We start from the raw sequence: 16122 nt of genomic DNA, 5'->3' as shown, positions 1-16122 counted from the left end.
AGGCTGCTTGATTTATCACTGACTCCACAGGGCCTGGAGGACCTGCCAGGATGGGGCCATGAGTCATTCATCCCTGAAAGTGTGAGGACACAGGGAGAGGTTTGTTCTCAGCAGTGCTGGGAGTACTGAGTATAACCTTCCCCCATTCCCTGTAGGAACCAGACTGGAAAGATTCCCATATCACTAGGCCGTCCAGGAAAATTTTCAGGGGACACTCTACTCTCAGGGAGAACAGCTGCTGCCCAGGGGCACATGGGCAGTGATCAACCCATGAAAATAGGGACAGGGAGTAAGAGGAAATGGCACTTGGGGCCATATCGCTCTACAATGTTCACACAAGGGTCAGTAGAACAAACTGAAGTTGAGGCATGTTGCCGGGGACGTCACAGGCCGCTCTGTCTTCTCATCAAGCACGGTCTCTTGTAATTGCTCCCAAATCCACTTGACCTGATTTGGAACTCGGAATATGCATTCCATGTTTTGATACACTGCAACCCCAATCCTCATTAATTTGTCTTGAAGATATTACCGTGATTGAGTAGCTGAAGCTTAATAACACTGCTTAAGGAATGCATAATTCCTTGTTGTAGAGAAACTTGGTTTTCAGTTGTCCTTTCCCACTTTCAAGCCCCAACAACTGCTTCTTCTTTCTCAAGAGCTGTCACGAACAGATCTCTCCCTCCCCTCCTGAGGTCCTCCCCCCACCCCAGATCCCTTCTGGGGTGCTCCCCCCACCCCAGCTCCCTTCTGGGGTGCTCCCCCACCCCAGCTCCCTGCTCTTCCTCTTGTACAGCAATGCAGGGAGAGCAAAAAGGGTGAGATTGTGTCAGAGCTTCCTGGCATAGGGTAGAGTTTGGTTTTGTTTTTTTTAACAGCCTTGCTGTGTTTTATGTGATTGTATATTTGGTTACAGCAGCCAGGAGCCTCTGGGCATGATTGCCTACGAATTACAATTAAAAATAATAGTAATGCCTCTCATTATCATGATTATTATGTTCAGTGGGCCTGGGCCACGGACCAGGCCCGCCAGGAAGAAGGCTGGGACAGAAAACTGGTTCTCCTCAGAGACTCAGCAGGCTGCTGTGGGGTGGGAACGAGGGTTGCTGAGACGGGCTGCGTGGAGGGTACTAGTCAGAAGGGCTCGGGTCTGTCAAGGTCTTCAGGCCCAGCTCCTCTGCGGTTCTGGCCTCAAATCCCAGGCAGCTCTGGAGAGAGCGAAGCCCTACTGAAAAGGGAAGTGAAGGAGAGGGTTCCTAACTTCGTTTTGAGTAGAGGTTAAGGATGTTGACTTAGGGGGCTGCCTGATGAGTGCCTCAATCCTGCACCTTCCAGCTGGGGCTCCCAAGGCAAGTCAGTGTGACTCTAGCTCTGTGTCACTCAAGTCAGTACTCTTAACCAAGGTGCGATGCTACGTGGGGCACGGTACTTAACCTTCGAGCATCATGGTCCTCATCTGGTAAATGGGTGAAGGAACACCTATCCCCTAGTTCTCTGACAAATGAATGAGATATGTGTGCAGAGCACTTAGCACGGTGCCTGGCACTTAATACGCACCAGGAGCTGTGAGCAGCTCTTCGTCACTATGACAGCCCTCCCTTGTCCTTATGACCCCTCTTTCAGTGACTCTTTTGCCCCTCTCGCCTGTTCCCACAGTCTGACATCTGTCCTTTATGGACACTGCAGCCAGAAGCGCTCTGAGCCCTGCTGTGTGCAGAGCCCTTCTTAGGCACTGAGAGGAGCAGAGGAAGAGGAGGGGTATCCTGCCTGGTTTCAGAGCATCCCCAGGCCGGTGCCAGTGTCGGGAGGTCAGTGTGCACTCATAGGAAAGAGCCTCAAATCCAAGGAGAAAACATATAGATCAGTCCACGGTCATGTTGCACCAAGTAAAACAAATAAAGCGTTAAATAACTGCTCATTTAACCAGTTCATGGGTGTTTGTTATGCTCAGTTCTGTGCTGTGCCCAAGGTAAACAGAGCAGCTGGGAGCTGAAGAAGAGTTTACGGACCTGTTGTTACACTGCAGACCTGAATGGCAGCCAGCTGTCCAGCGTGGCATGCAGCAAAGGTCACCAGTCTCTTGTTGCCTGTGGTGCAGAGATGCAGACGTGGCCTCAGGGAATGTCAGATCCCTTCCCTTTCTGGGGTAGCAGACTATAAGTGCAGTAGGGATGTGGAGGAGAGGGCACCCTTGAGTCTGCTCTTATGGAAGAAGTGGGCCTTGAGCTGGTCCGGAAATGATGAGGATAGACATTGGCAGGTTCCATAGAAGAGGGGTCAATATACTCAAGTTGGGGATGAAGAGGACAGTGAGGAACAGCATGCAGGTGTGAGGTGCGTGTTGACAAATGGTGGGAAGAGATTTAGACAGATGGATCTGGCCAGGTACACAGGGTCGCAGTATCCAGAGAGAACTTAGGCCATCAGAAGCCATTGGAAGTTTCAGCAGGGAAGGTGTTGGCTTCCTTCCTTTCCCCACCCCTTCTTCACTGGCTGAATGCCATTGGTCTTCAAGACTCAGCTCAGATGCAGCAAGCACTCCCTCCCTCTCCTGCATGCCCACAGCTTTTTATCTGCGTCCTTCTTAAGGCCCCAATCACTTTGTGCCCTGTATTGTGGTTAAGTGTTTTGTATATTGCAGATACCTTAGCCGGGCCTGGTCTTTTTTCTTTTTTTCAGGATTAAAAGTTTATTCAAATTTGCAAGAGATTTATTGTAAGAAGGCAAAAAGCAAGCTCATGAATGCAGGAAATGAAAAATAGCTAGGCTGTTGGGGAACTGGAGCTGGAGGAGCTATCAGAAACCACAGACCTCTCTCCTTTCAGGGGCTGCTTGGTTTCTGCCATCCCTGCTTCTCTTTGTGTCTCTTGGTTTTAGTTTTCAAAAGAGAGAATCTGGTCCATTGGCAGTCTCTGGATCAGGCATTCAATCCTGGTATAACTAGCCATGGCTGTAGAGTAGAGGGTGTTGATTCTTTCTGGAGCACGTTGGGCTGGCCCTTCAAGGGGTGATGGTTGGAGCAGGCAAACTGACCACTGTGTAGATATGGTAGGCATTAAAAAATATTTTCTAAGAAATGGACGAATGAATGAATACCACTTAAGGGAGATTAGTCTATGAGCTGCATGCAACATGGGTTGGAAGGCTGAGGCTCTGGAGTCAGAACTATTAGAAGACTGTTGCATAACCTCAGAATGAAGTGATTAGGGCCCACAGAAGGGACTGGTGCTGGGGACAGGAAAAAAGATGGGGGAAAAGTGAGAATGCTGAGGAAGGTGCAGGAAGAAAGAATGTATGCATAGGCAAGATGAGGTTCATCAAAAAATACTACAAAGCCTTCCATTCTTATTTTATTTATTCTTCCATCCTTTCCCATTTTTTGAGATCAATGTTTACCCGCTTCTCATAACATATAAGTGGAAAAATGTGTGTGTGTGTGTGTGTGTGTGTGTGTGTGTGTGTACCCCTTTAAACATATCTACTGTACTCTCGAGGATGTGGAAAGTATTTTCAGCTAGAAGTCAGAGGAAGGGAAAAAATACTTTAAAGAGAGCCCCTAAATTTGAAATCTGTAAGTTTATTCTTTACTACCATTGGCAAATCCAGAGTACTCAAAATCCACTCTGAAATTAATAGGATTTTTTCTTTCTTTTTAAGCTACCATGTTTCTTGAAAACTGGAAGAGATTACAGATGCGACTGGGCTACTTCTGGGACCTGACTGGTATAGAAGAGGAAGAAGTGAGTTCTCTTGCATGCTTCTCTGGGTCTTTGCTTTGCTTTCACTCTGGAAATAGACCATTTGGAGTGAGATAACCACTTATGTGTACTGTCACATCAGCTAGTCACTGGCTGGGTCTTACTGTGGCAGCTTTTCTAGCTTGGCTCCGTGGGCTAAGCCATGGTTATTAATGCACCAAGACCAATAATTCAAGTTGCCTCTCTACTTTTGAGCTGTAAGACACTGGGCCCCTCTCTGGGAAAAGAGACGGCACAAGAGGCAAGCCTTGTAGTAGCCTTGAGATTTAATTCAACATACTTCTGTCTCCCATGTCATTGCTTCTAGTGAGCATAAAGCCAGAGACCAGGAGTCGCTCCTGGATACCCAGAGCATACTGAGGGTCAAGCGAGAGGCATGGGTGCCAGGTGCTGGTAAGCCTTTATGCCTATGGAAGAAGAAAGAATTGCTATACCATTATAGTGAAGCCAGTACACCATGTATGAAACTGGAGCATGAACTAAGGGTTAAGGGTAGGTTCTTCTAGAGCCTAGTTTTATGGAGAGATGATATTTAAAGGATGGAGACAGGTCAGCCTTCCTTGAAGGCTCTCTGAGGGCTAGGGCCCCACTCTTGATGCCGGTGAGTTGGCGAAAAGCAGTGTACACATGGTTGTGCACAGTTATCTGTTCCCACATGCTGCCTGGACTGAAGAGCAAATGTCAGTATCAGATAGGTGCTCCTCAATTGTGGACATTGTGGATGCAGTGCTGGGGGCAGCATCTAGAAGGACCAGGAAGCACTTCCAGGTGGCTGAGTACCCATTTACAAAGGTTGGCCACAAGCATTACAGTGGCTGCATGGAGAACAGGCCTTCTCCACACTCTGCAGTAATTCATGTGCCTTGCCTTGGTCGTGGGACCTCTGGCTTTGTGGCTGTGATGTTGTATGGCCAACCAAGTGAAATCCCCAATTTAGTCTTGTTCTAGAGCCTGTGTGGCTCCACATGATTTCTTCTCCTTAATGCTCTAATTAGTCAGCTTGCCTTTGAGCAGATGGGCATTCCATTACCACGTATTGAATACATGTGCTTATTCTATCCAGTCCTATGTGTGAAGCATATGCCCCAAGACTGACAGCCTCATGGATTCCATGATAAACGAGAAAATGTACATATGGGTTCTGCCTTCAGAGAGGATGGGGTGTTCAGATGAAGCCACGTTTTCTAAGAGGTCCGAGGAGCTCCTGGGGCCTGACTGACAGAAGCTAATAGGACAAGAGAAGTCCACTGAGCTGAATGAAGATTGGCCCACTTCTGAGAGAAAGACTCTTGAGGTCTGACAGGTCCCCCTTCAACAAGCACAAACAGGATCCAAAGGAGTCTTGCAACAAGTCCCTTGGCAGCGTCCTGCTGGTTCCACAGGGAGGCCCCTTAGGCAGGGGCTGCATTGACCCAGGGGTGTGGCTCTTGGGTCTGGTTGTTCCTTAGAGATCGGGTGATGATGTAATGATGGTGGGTCTTAAAAACACTTGAATAGTGTCACCTCCTGTTGTATTGGTTATGTTTATTAGTCACGCGCAGTTTCTCCTCTCCAACATCATGGCACATCTTGGGTAAGCCAAAGAGCAGTCTAGGAGTCTAACTTGTTGGCTTCTGGAATCTCTGATGTATGAAAAGTGGTAACGAAATATGTGTCCTCTGAGTCCACTGTGAGCCAGCACCTGAATCCCTGCCTAGGCGTTATTGGTAAATGATGCAGGAACATGAAGTCCTTGCACTTGTCGATATTTGTGCTTGGACGCTGTGGGAAGACCTGCCAATACGGCCAGGTGTTCACTGTTAAATTCTTGAAGTAAGTCATGTGTCTTCCCGCTCCAGCATCTGCCTTGCTTTGACCATGGTCTTCTTGATTAGCTAGGTGTGCTTTCCCATGCCTGGTGACTCACTATTTATGTTTCTATTGCTGAATGGCTCAGTGATGTCTCTTGAGCACTGGTGTACTTGCCAATGAGTTACTCACTTAGGCTGTACAGGAAACAGGCCCAGGCAAGTGAGTTTTAAGATTCCCTATGGCCACCTTTAACTTTGATTTTTATTAGTCGCCATTTAACTTGTAGAATAATGGAGCAGGGAGGAAATTGTTTTGTTGTTGCCCTAACTCCCAGCTGTAGGGCACGTCTGTTTCTCCAGCTGGGATCTGGCATATTGGAACTTAAAGTTTGAGGTCTGAGGATAGTTGGTGGGATGAACAGATGCGTCACTCTACCTTTGATGAAACTGCTATGCAAAGCATGTGGCTTCTCTTTGTATCAGCTGTCCATTTAACATTTTCTCTCTCCCTTCTCAACACCGGCACCATCCCCAGGAACGTGCCCAGGTTTGGTTCTCAGTGTGGTAACAAGTGTTATGTGTCCCCTCTCTTTCCCCCACATTGTGCTCCTGGTCTAGACTCCTCGTGATTGTGTGTGCGATGGCAGCTCATGTCCAATAGAATCTGATCCAAAGTCCTGACGTTACTGTACTTGTGGTGTCTGGTTATAACTTGCAGGCCAAGGTCGCTCTTTTGCCTGTTTACTAACTACTCTTTGACTCTTGGGTTTTAGGAACACTCCCGACCTGAGTATGAAACCAAAGTTCGAGAGAAAATGCTGAAGGAGAGCGACAAGTCAGTTGTCCAGAAATTGGGGACCGATATGTCTGAGAGGGAGGATGAGGTAAGATGCTGGTGCTTGTTGCTCACTGTCTTCTTTATTTCTTAAGATCCTACTGTCGTTTTATTTGGAACCTCTTCGTGGACAGAGACTGTGTTGTGAGAAAGTCTTGATGGGTGGGATAGGGTGGAATGAGAGGATGACATTTCTCATTGTCCTGCAGTCAGAGCTCAGGGCAGCAGGCTTTTTGCCATGACTTAATTTGTCTCTCTTTCCTGGGTGATAGTGTCTGGACAATATGGGAGAGCAGGTTGAAGAAGAAAGAAATGGCTGTCAGGCATGGTTTCTCTGGACTCCGTCACCTAAATATCTCATAATGATACCCACCACCATCATACCAACCAGCACAATGAGAGCTAACCCTTATTGAATGCTTGCTCTAGGTTAGGCAGTGCTCTAAGTGCATTGTATTATTCTATTCTCACAATAAATTTAGGCCGACACTATTGTTACGTAAATGAATACTAATGAAAAAAATTACGTCCACAGATTAAGTCGTTTGCCAGAGGTCACTCAGCCAATAAATGGTGGGTGGATCTGGGATTCTGACAGTCTTTGCATCTACTCACTACGCATACTGCCCTTCAAGTGCGAAGGGAAGTCAAAGGGTATAGCAAGAAATAGCTCTTAGGGCCAGCAGAGGCAAATTCACGCCTGTATTTGCTTGAGCTATGCATACAATGTTCCTTACATTTCATCTTATCTGGGTTGGCCTCCAAAAGTAGGAATGTGATGGTGAACATGTCTTCTGAGTCATATTTCTGAGTTTGATGGTGGCATTCAGACACTGAAACAGAGCTGCAGAATCTTCTGTGATCTGTGACTGCTCAGAGTGTGTGTGAGGTGGGGCTACGATGCGGGGGCTCCTCGTTGGCAGTGCCTGTCTCCTCTGAGTGCCACATTTCCTTGTGTGTGTGTGTTTATGTCTTTCCTAATCTGGTTCCCGAAAAAATCAACAAGATTGAAAATCTGTTGTTTTTGCATGTGTCTTTTCTCCATTTTGGATTTGAATTCAAATTTTGTTTAATTTTACATTCTTTAAGTTGAAACCATTCATGTTAACATGCAAATTTATTCAAGCAGCAAAAGAGAAGAATGTGTTGTTTTTGAGCCCAGAAATCTGGCTTTTTTTTTTTTTTTTTTAAATAAAATAAGACTTAGGCAGAAGAGAAAGGAAGGTGGCCCTTTGAGTTATCTTTTTCCTAGACAGTTAAGTCCAAGACCACCAATTATTCAGGGAAATAATGAATTCATTCTTAGGAAAGACTAATCATCACTGCCACCCTCATCAGAAAACAAGCATTCTGTGTCCTGTCAGTTTTGGCAACTCCATGCAGCCTTCTTTCTCCACCCCAGAGCAATATACAATAGATAATTTTATGGAAATCACATGTAACTTTTATTGACCACTGACTCATTTAATTTTAATTCATAGGCAGGAATGCCAAGGAGCTGGAACTGTGTACATGGAGGATGTGGTTCTAGTATAAACATTGTTTGGATATATATGCATGATAGGTCAAGTAACTCTCAGGAACCATGAATAATTGAAAAACATCTGAATGCATTATGAATGATACATATGTTTATGTTTTAGCATTCAACATCTATTTTCAGTACACTGTTGAGAATGCAAAGCTCAAAGCATCTAATGCCTTATGGGCACCAGGGGGAAAATGACCTTCCCAAATGAGCAATGTAAGATAAAAATGGCCTGCAATTTGATTGTTAGCATCCTTCTGTGTTTCCTCAGTTCTTTTAATATTGGAAATACTTCTGTTCTAGCTGTAAATCTGCCAAAGGTGGGGGATGAAGGGAGGGGCACATGGTGCTGCCTGATGGGAAGGATACTGCTCTTGCCACAAAAGAGCTGTGGTCAATCCCTACTGTGTGAGAAGGCTCTGGGGACTCCATCTCGTGTGGGAGATTTAGGAAAGGCACCTTATTCTGGGAAATAGATGGGGCAAAGAATCAAAGTCTACTGGTGGTCTTGGCTGTGCTTCTTTCATCCCAAAGGATCACCACGGCTCTGTCTCCATTGTCAGTAACCCTGAGGCTGCATATCCTTACTTCTCCTTCCTTCCCTTCCTTTTGAATGATGAAAAGCCCCCATTTATTGAGGCCCAGAGTGGTATAAGAACTTGCGGAAGACCACATAGCTAGTTGTGAGGGAGCTGGTAATCCAACTCAGCACTACCTGCTCCCCAAGAACCATTGCTTTTTAAAAAAAATTTTTGAAGATATAAAGTCCATTTTTAAAAACATCTGTAGTGAGATTTACTTCTTAGACCATAAAATTCACCCATTTAAAGTATACAATTTATGGTTTTAAGTATATTCACAGATTTTTTAAAAAACTTTTAAATTTATCCTAAGTGTGTTTTTCCAGGACTCATCAGCTCCAAGTCAAGTAGTTGTTCCAATCTAGTTGTGGAGGGTGCAGCTCACAGTGGCCCATGTGGGGATTGAACTGGCAACCTTGTGTTAAGAGCACCGCCTCTAACCAACTGAGCTAACTGGCCGCCCCTATTCACAGGTTTTTGCAGTCATCCCACAGCCTAAGTTTAAAATATTTTTATCACCCCCAGAAGAGACCCCAGTAGAAACCCTATACCCAATAGTTACCAAGCCATGTGAAACAACTAAGTTACTTTCTGTTTCTATAGATTTGCCTATTCTGGACTTTCATGTAAATGGAATTGTGAAAAATATGGTATTTAGCTTCTTTCACTTAGCAAAATGTTTTCATGATTCATCCATGTTGTAGCTATATCAGTACTTCACTGCTTTTTATTGCCAAATAGTATTCCATATTTTGGATATACCTCATTTTATTTAAATATTCATCATTGATGAACATTTGAATGGCATCCATTTTTGGTTGTTATAAATTATACTGCTATGAATACTTGTGTACAAGTTTATGTGTGGGTGAATGTTTCATTTCTCTTGAATACATAGGTAAGAGTGGAAATACTGGCTTATATGGTAAACTGTACGTTTAACATTTTGAATAAGTGCCATACAATTTTCTAAAGTGACTGCACCAATTTTACGTTTCAACTAGCAATGCATTAGGGCTCCAATTTCATCCATCCTAGTTATATGATGAGTTATTTTATTGTGGTTTTAATTAGCATTTCCCTAATGACCAATGATATTGACCATCTTTTCATGTGCTTATTGGCCATGTGAGTGTTTTCTTTGGAAAAATATCTATTCAAATCCTTTGCCTGTTTTTTAAATTGGGTAATTGTCTTTTTATTTTTGTGTTGTAAGAGTTATTTGCATAATCTGGATACCAGTCTGTTATCAAATTATATGATTTACAAATATTTTCTGTCATTCTATGGGTTTTTAAAATTTTTTTATTAACGATACAGTTTGAAGCACAAAAGTTTTTGATGTAGTTCAATTGATCTATTTTGTCTTTTGTCAATTCTGCTTTTGTATCATATCTAAGAAACCATTGCCAAATCCAATACATAGAGATATATTCCTAGGTTTTCTTCTAAGAGTTTTATAGTGTTAGCTCTTACATTTAGTTCTATGATCCATTTTGAGTTAGTTTTTGTGTATGATGTAAAGGGTCCATTTTTTTTAACTGTGGCTATTCAGTTGTCCCAGCACCATTTGTGGAAAAGACTATTTTCCCCATTGTATTAGCGATACCCTCATCAAGAATCATTTTACCATAAATGTAAGAATTTATCTCTAGACTCTCAATTCTATTCTGTTAATCTATATGTCTCTCCTTATGCCAGTACCATATTGTCTTTTTTACTGCACATGTTTAGTATGTTTTGAAATTGGGAATGTGACTATGACTTTGTACTTCTTTTTCAAAATTAATTTGATAATTCTGGGTACCTTGCATTTCCATGTGAATTTCATGACCAGCATGTCAATTTCTGCAAAAAATTCAAGCTTGGAAATTTGATAGAAATTGACTTGAATCTGTGGATTAATTCAGAAAGTTTTACCACCTTAACAATATTAAATCTTTTATCTATGAACATGGTATAAGACTGGGTCTTATATTATTGTAAAATAAGACAGGGTCTTATATTATTTTTGTTCCAAAAGACGTGTTACAACTGATTGTTCGGCTAGGTTTTATTTTTTTTTGGAGACACCGTATTAGCCAGGGAGTCTGACTTAAGAGCAATGGGTCTTGAACACTACGCTCCTCTGTCTTTCAAATGTTTCCCCTCAACAGATCCTCAAATGCATCTAAAAAAATTATTCTTGGTTCTTTTTCCTTATACTAACGTCAGGAAGGACTGTGGTATTAAATGGAAAGATGAGTATGAGATAAACTTGTTACCCTACTTTTTCTTTAGTGGTTTTGTGTGCATTTTGGTGGGATGCTGCTGTATTTCCACTGAGAACAGCAGCGAGTAGAATTAGCTCAGTTTATGGAAAGAGGTTCAACAGACAGTAGGGAGAATTTGGGAATATAAACACATATAGTGTTTCCAAGGAAGAATATGGAGTCTGGAACATTTAATAAAAGAATAGGTTCTTTTATTTTTTTTGTTTTATATTTTATTTTATTTTTTTACCTGGATCAGTTTGAACCTTTTCTGGAACAGATTTTATGGAATAGAATCTGTTCTGGATAGATTTGGAGGTTTTCTCAAGTTTCCCTCGAGGGCAAGATTTTGCTCTGTTTGTTCAAGATGATAAAGGTCTAAGTTGAGTACAGATGCTGAAGCGCTGTGTAGATGGTGGGGTTGGAGAGCAGTCCTGACCTTTGCCTTTTGTCCCTCTGATCTGTCCCTCAGCCTCTTCTAATTCCTGCTCCTGCTTCCTTTTCTTTCAATAAACTTTGTATGAGTTAGGGAATAGTCAGAAAACAGAGCTCATGCCAGCTCATGCCACATAGTTCAATAGCGGGAAAATAATATGAGGAACTAATTATAAAGGTTTTAGAGTTGGGGCAGTTGAGACAAATGGGGTGGTGAGACAGCCCAGAGATTAGCAACAGCAGCGAGTTGCAACCACTCATTGGACTGAAAGGACAAGGAAGGTGGTACTATGACCAGAACCCAGGAGCGGGCCACCCACTAGGTGCTACAACCCTTCAGGAAGTCACTGCAGGACAGGCCACCGGAAGCAGATAGAGAGAGTGGTATGGGAAAGAAATACCCTGAATTTCCACCTTCTGCTCTCTCCTCTCCTACCATGCCCCTCATTGGCCAAATCTAACTAAAACTCAGTTGATGGGAAATACCATTTTTCATGGGTCACTACTCTGACCTATGCAAAAGGTCTGGCTGCTCGCTGCACGAAAGCCGAAACCTGAAAGTCGAGGTTGGTGGAAAAAAAAAGCAGGTTTTTTCCAAAATGCCAGCATTAAGGGAAGACAGTGGACTGCTTGTCATAAAGACTGCCTTTCCGTTCTTAATACCACCAAAAGGTTTTATAGGCTCGTAAGGAGAGGCAGAACAAAGGAACGGAGAAGTTGGTCAGGCAATTCCTGAAAAAGGCGCTTCCCGGAGGCTGGTTTATTTCAGGGATAGGAGTGTATCTGCAGATGTAAAAACTTTCTTCAAGTCATTGGGCCAGGTATGCAAATGGTCTGAAGTAAACAGAACCATTGAAACTGGCATGCATAGTAAATACATAGTAAACAGAATCACTAAGGTTTGGCAGCACGGAAGGAAGCAAAGCAAAGAAAAGCTTTCAGAAAAGTCCCAGGCTAAACTACACTTTTAAATCCAGTTACACTTGAGGTTTAAATCTCAAAATAGAAGACATAGTGTAACCATTACTTGAGCAGAAGAAGGGAAGGGCAGAGAGTCGACCTGAGAGTAAGTGGCATAGGACTGGCACAAAAGCCCAGTCAGTAACTGAACATAACTGTAGGACCCACTAGCTACCGATCACTCTAGCTGGGTTTTTCTTTGAGGAGTAACAAAATATTGGCAAAAAACACAGAATGCTGACCACTGCCATAATGAATGAATACATGAATGTTCAGTTGTTCAGACCATTCTTGAGTTGTTGAGAATGTTTGAGTGCAAGGGGGTATGTGTTAGTGGTGTGAGCATGTGTGAGAGTGTGTGTTAGTTGGTGTGTGTGAGAGACAGAGTGCATGTGTGATGGTGTCATTGGAGTGACACAGGTCAGATCAGATAACTGGAGGCTTCACAGTGGGGGGAAAAACATATTTTTGTGCCAAGGAACAGAACATGTAACAAACTGGGGAAATGGCAAATGTGGCCCTAAAGCAATCTTCTATAAATATATCACTAATAGGACTTTAATACAAACCCTATTTAAGTAGTCCAGGGAGTTTACCTCATGGGGCTTGTTGTCAACCAAAAGTTTATCCAGTGTGGATGCACTCACCTGTCCCCCCATCACGGCCTGGAGCTGTCTGCGGTGCTGCATTTAATGAATGTTTTATGGGGAGCATTGAAGTTAGAACATGTGCCAAGAGGAGGCCGGTGGATACATGGGTGTTAATTTACTGTTCAGTGCACCACCCGGGGGACAATTCTTTCAAAAGAAAACTCATCTAAACTTAAAGTATTGAAACATTTACAGCGAACGCTTCTGGCAAGCGTACAAACAAACATGTGGAATAAATTATGCATAATTGTAGGGCCTGTGACCAGGAGGCTGGGACAATAGCAGTAGGAAGCTCAGGACTGTCTTGTCAGAAAGTCTGAGGGAGAAGGGAGACCCAGGGAGCAGGGAAGGAGGGGTTCTATCTGGGCTCTCACTCGGGCGAGGGGATGTGATCCAGACTTTCCACAGAGGCCTTCAGTGATTTATCAGAATGTGTCTTGGAACAGAGTGAAATCCCCTCATTCCCTCTTTTGAAGGCAGTCAATGACTAATCATTTACGGGTCCAAAACAACAAAAAAGAGTCTAAATAATTCTCACAGATTCTTCTTAGGGATTGGCAAAGGCAAACACTGAGACAGAAAAGGACTGAATTTGCCAAAGATTCATTTAGTGAGAAGCTAAGGTGAGCCCTGAGCCCGTGTCCATTTCTGAAATCTTTTTATTTGCATCAGTGCCTACAGTCTCTAATCCTCTTTATTATCTGGGGGTTTCATGGACTCTCACTATTAAGGGCTGAGTTCTGAAGTGCTGGAGCCATTTTGGGCCTTGCATCTCTCCCATCTCCTGTGTGAACTGAGGACTATTTGGCTAGAAGAGGACTGGCTTCTACCCCACGCTGAAAGGCACTCCAGAGTCAGGCCGCTTGGTTCTCAGACCACTCCCTTAGACTGATAAGGACTAGCAGATGGAGGGCTGGGCAGCTGTGAGATCCTGTGGTGCTAAGGCATTTATCCCGGCTCCACTTGAATTTCTCCTATTTGGTAACAAGGACAATAAAACAGGTTACTTGGTGCAATGTAGCTCCCTGGGTGAGACACAACTTACAAAGTAAAATTGTTACTGAAGGCTGCCCCCTGACAGTTTTATGTACTTTTATAATTATAATTTTAGTTTTTAATATTTTTATTTTATTTATTTATTTTATTCATTGTTTCAAGCTCTGGCTTCTCTCTCTTTCTCTCCACCCACCCTACCTCTCTGGCTTACAGTGGGGTTGGTTGGGGAATTAATCTTGTTTGATTATAGAGGATCGTCGTCTAAGAGTAGTTAAGAACTTTAATTTGGAATTTCAAGGTTCTGTATCCCTTTCCCTCATTGGTGGGATCCAGTTACATGGCTCCACCTAGATGCAAGGCAGGCTGGGAAATATCATCCTTGCCAGCAGCCCCCAGGCAACAGCTCCAGTTTACCAAAGGGACAGTGGACTTCTTTGCCACAGTATCAAATGATGATTGGAGTAGAGTATGAGCAGTTAGACTCTGGGAAGGTGGTAAAGGGGTTTAGTATGGAAAAGCCAATATGGGACTCTAACTCCCCCTCCCACCCCACCCCGAGAATCACTGTTGTAGGAAGTAAGAAAGGAAGGAAGGTTCCTGAAGAAGGAAATGTCGCAAGGAGCAGTGAGTGAGAACACTCACCTGTTGATGTATCAATGGAGCCCAGCCGAGTACTTTGGTAAATAAGCCCCCTGCATTGGAGTTTGCTACTCATCTCTTTGCACAGAGTTTAGCACTGTCTGAAGCGGTGTTGTAAAGTTTTTGTGTATAGGTACGTTCAAATTGTGGGGGATTTTGTTTATATAAATTATACATGAAAATATTCTTCTCAAGAAAAATTCCACATTACAGATAAAATGAATGTCTCCCTAGACCTCACCTCCTCCCAATGTTATTTGTCTCCCTAGGGGTAGCCACAGTTACCAGTTTGGTTTCTATCCTTCCAGACCTTTTCTTATGCACTTTTATTCATGTATGAACTTGTGTGTATTTTGTTTATGAGTTTGTGCACACACACGCACACAGGAAAAAGTCATGGACAAATAGTTTCAGTATGTTGATAAAATTTCTTAAGTGTGAAGACTGTGTTTCCCAAACTATGCCCCAAGGCACCCCAAAGTGCCACAGTGAACTCACAGAAGTATTGTGGAATTTTTAAACAGTAGTGAAGAAAGCCCAACAATAGTTGACACCAGTGTCAAGTGTGAACGACTCCCTCAGTAGCGTCAATGTTAAATCACACAATGTGCCTTTCAACGTCATCATCTCTTAGCAAGGCCAAGTTTTCAGTGGTTGTAGTGCAAGTTCTGCACAGAATCATTGCAGAACAGGAAGTGAGAGCGGCCATGTCCAATCGGATTCCATGGTTGGAGAAGTTGGATAGCGTCCAACAGGTAAACACATTCTTTTTGTGAGTAATTGGGGTTAGCAATGACATAAAACATTATTTTTTGTTTCAATGTATGTGTATTTTTCCCCAAATGGCTACTAACTTGTTGGGACATAAATATTTATTAAGCTATTTCGACTTAACTACTCAATAAATGGAACTGTTAAGTATTTCTTTGAGTCTCAGGGCACTGTGTAAAAATTACTGAGGCATTAAGGGTACTGTGAACTGAGAAAGTTTGGGAACGGCTGCATAAAGACCGTTTTCAGTTCTCGATTGAAAGGTAGACGGCCAAGAGCAAAAAAGTTTAAAAGGATGCATAGTGAGTTTCAAAGGTGCAGAAATTTACTTGGAAGGCTGGGTGGCAATAGTCTGTGGTAAAGTGTGTCCTAAGACAGTGCCAGGTGGGCTGGCTGTTTCTACACTTGCTCTTGGGTCTGCACTGGAGCCTATCTTGAGTCTTAAGAGTTGATCTGCCCCCAGCGTATTCTCTCTGTTTCTGTCTCTGACCAGGTCTCTGTCTGTCTCTCTTTGACTCTCTGTCTCTATCTCTATCTCTCTATCACTTTATCTTTATCTCTATCTCTGTGTGTGTGTGTTAGGAGGTCACTGAGGGTTTCTGATTATGGACAGATATCCTTTTAAATCCTTGGGATTTAAAAACAAACTTGACAGCTTCATATCCAGAAGACTTTACTTTACTTACAGTCTCCAGGGTGGCTTGGGCTTCATGGAGAGGATGCCAGAGAGGCATAGAATGTGTCCATAAACATCTCCCTTTGCAGAGCATGTGAATTATTCATCCCAAGGAGAGACTGCTCGGGTGGCCCAGGCTGTCAGAGGGGATCTCTGGCCCTCTTCAACTGACAGCCCATTCTCAGCATCAGAAGTTCAGGCTAAAATAAGACCTTCCCCCCTGCTCATTGTATACATTTCTGCTGGCCTGCATC

The 16122-nt window shown here is 43.4% G+C and overlaps 1 protein-coding gene across 1 annotated transcript in view; it reads left to right on the top strand.

Moving 5' to 3' along the window:
- Window positions 1-16122, top strand: part of ANO2 (anoctamin 2) — a 309076-nt gene that overhangs the window by 162226 nt on the left and 130728 nt on the right. The window contains exons 13-14 of the mRNA XM_074326158.2: window positions 3655-3737; window positions 6319-6429. Coding sequence (XP_074182259.2) covers window positions 3655-3737; window positions 6319-6429 — 194 coding nt within the window. The remainder of the gene's footprint in view (window positions 1-3654; window positions 3738-6318; window positions 6430-16122) is intronic.

Source organism: Rhinolophus sinicus, chromosome 1 (assembly GCF_057876585.1).
Source record: "Rhinolophus sinicus isolate RSI-liver-muscle chromosome 1, RSI-T2T, whole genome shotgun sequence".
Lineage (NCBI taxonomy): Eukaryota > Metazoa > Chordata > Mammalia > Chiroptera > Rhinolophidae > Rhinolophus > Rhinolophus sinicus.
This window is presented reverse-complemented; position numbering and strand designations above follow the sequence as displayed.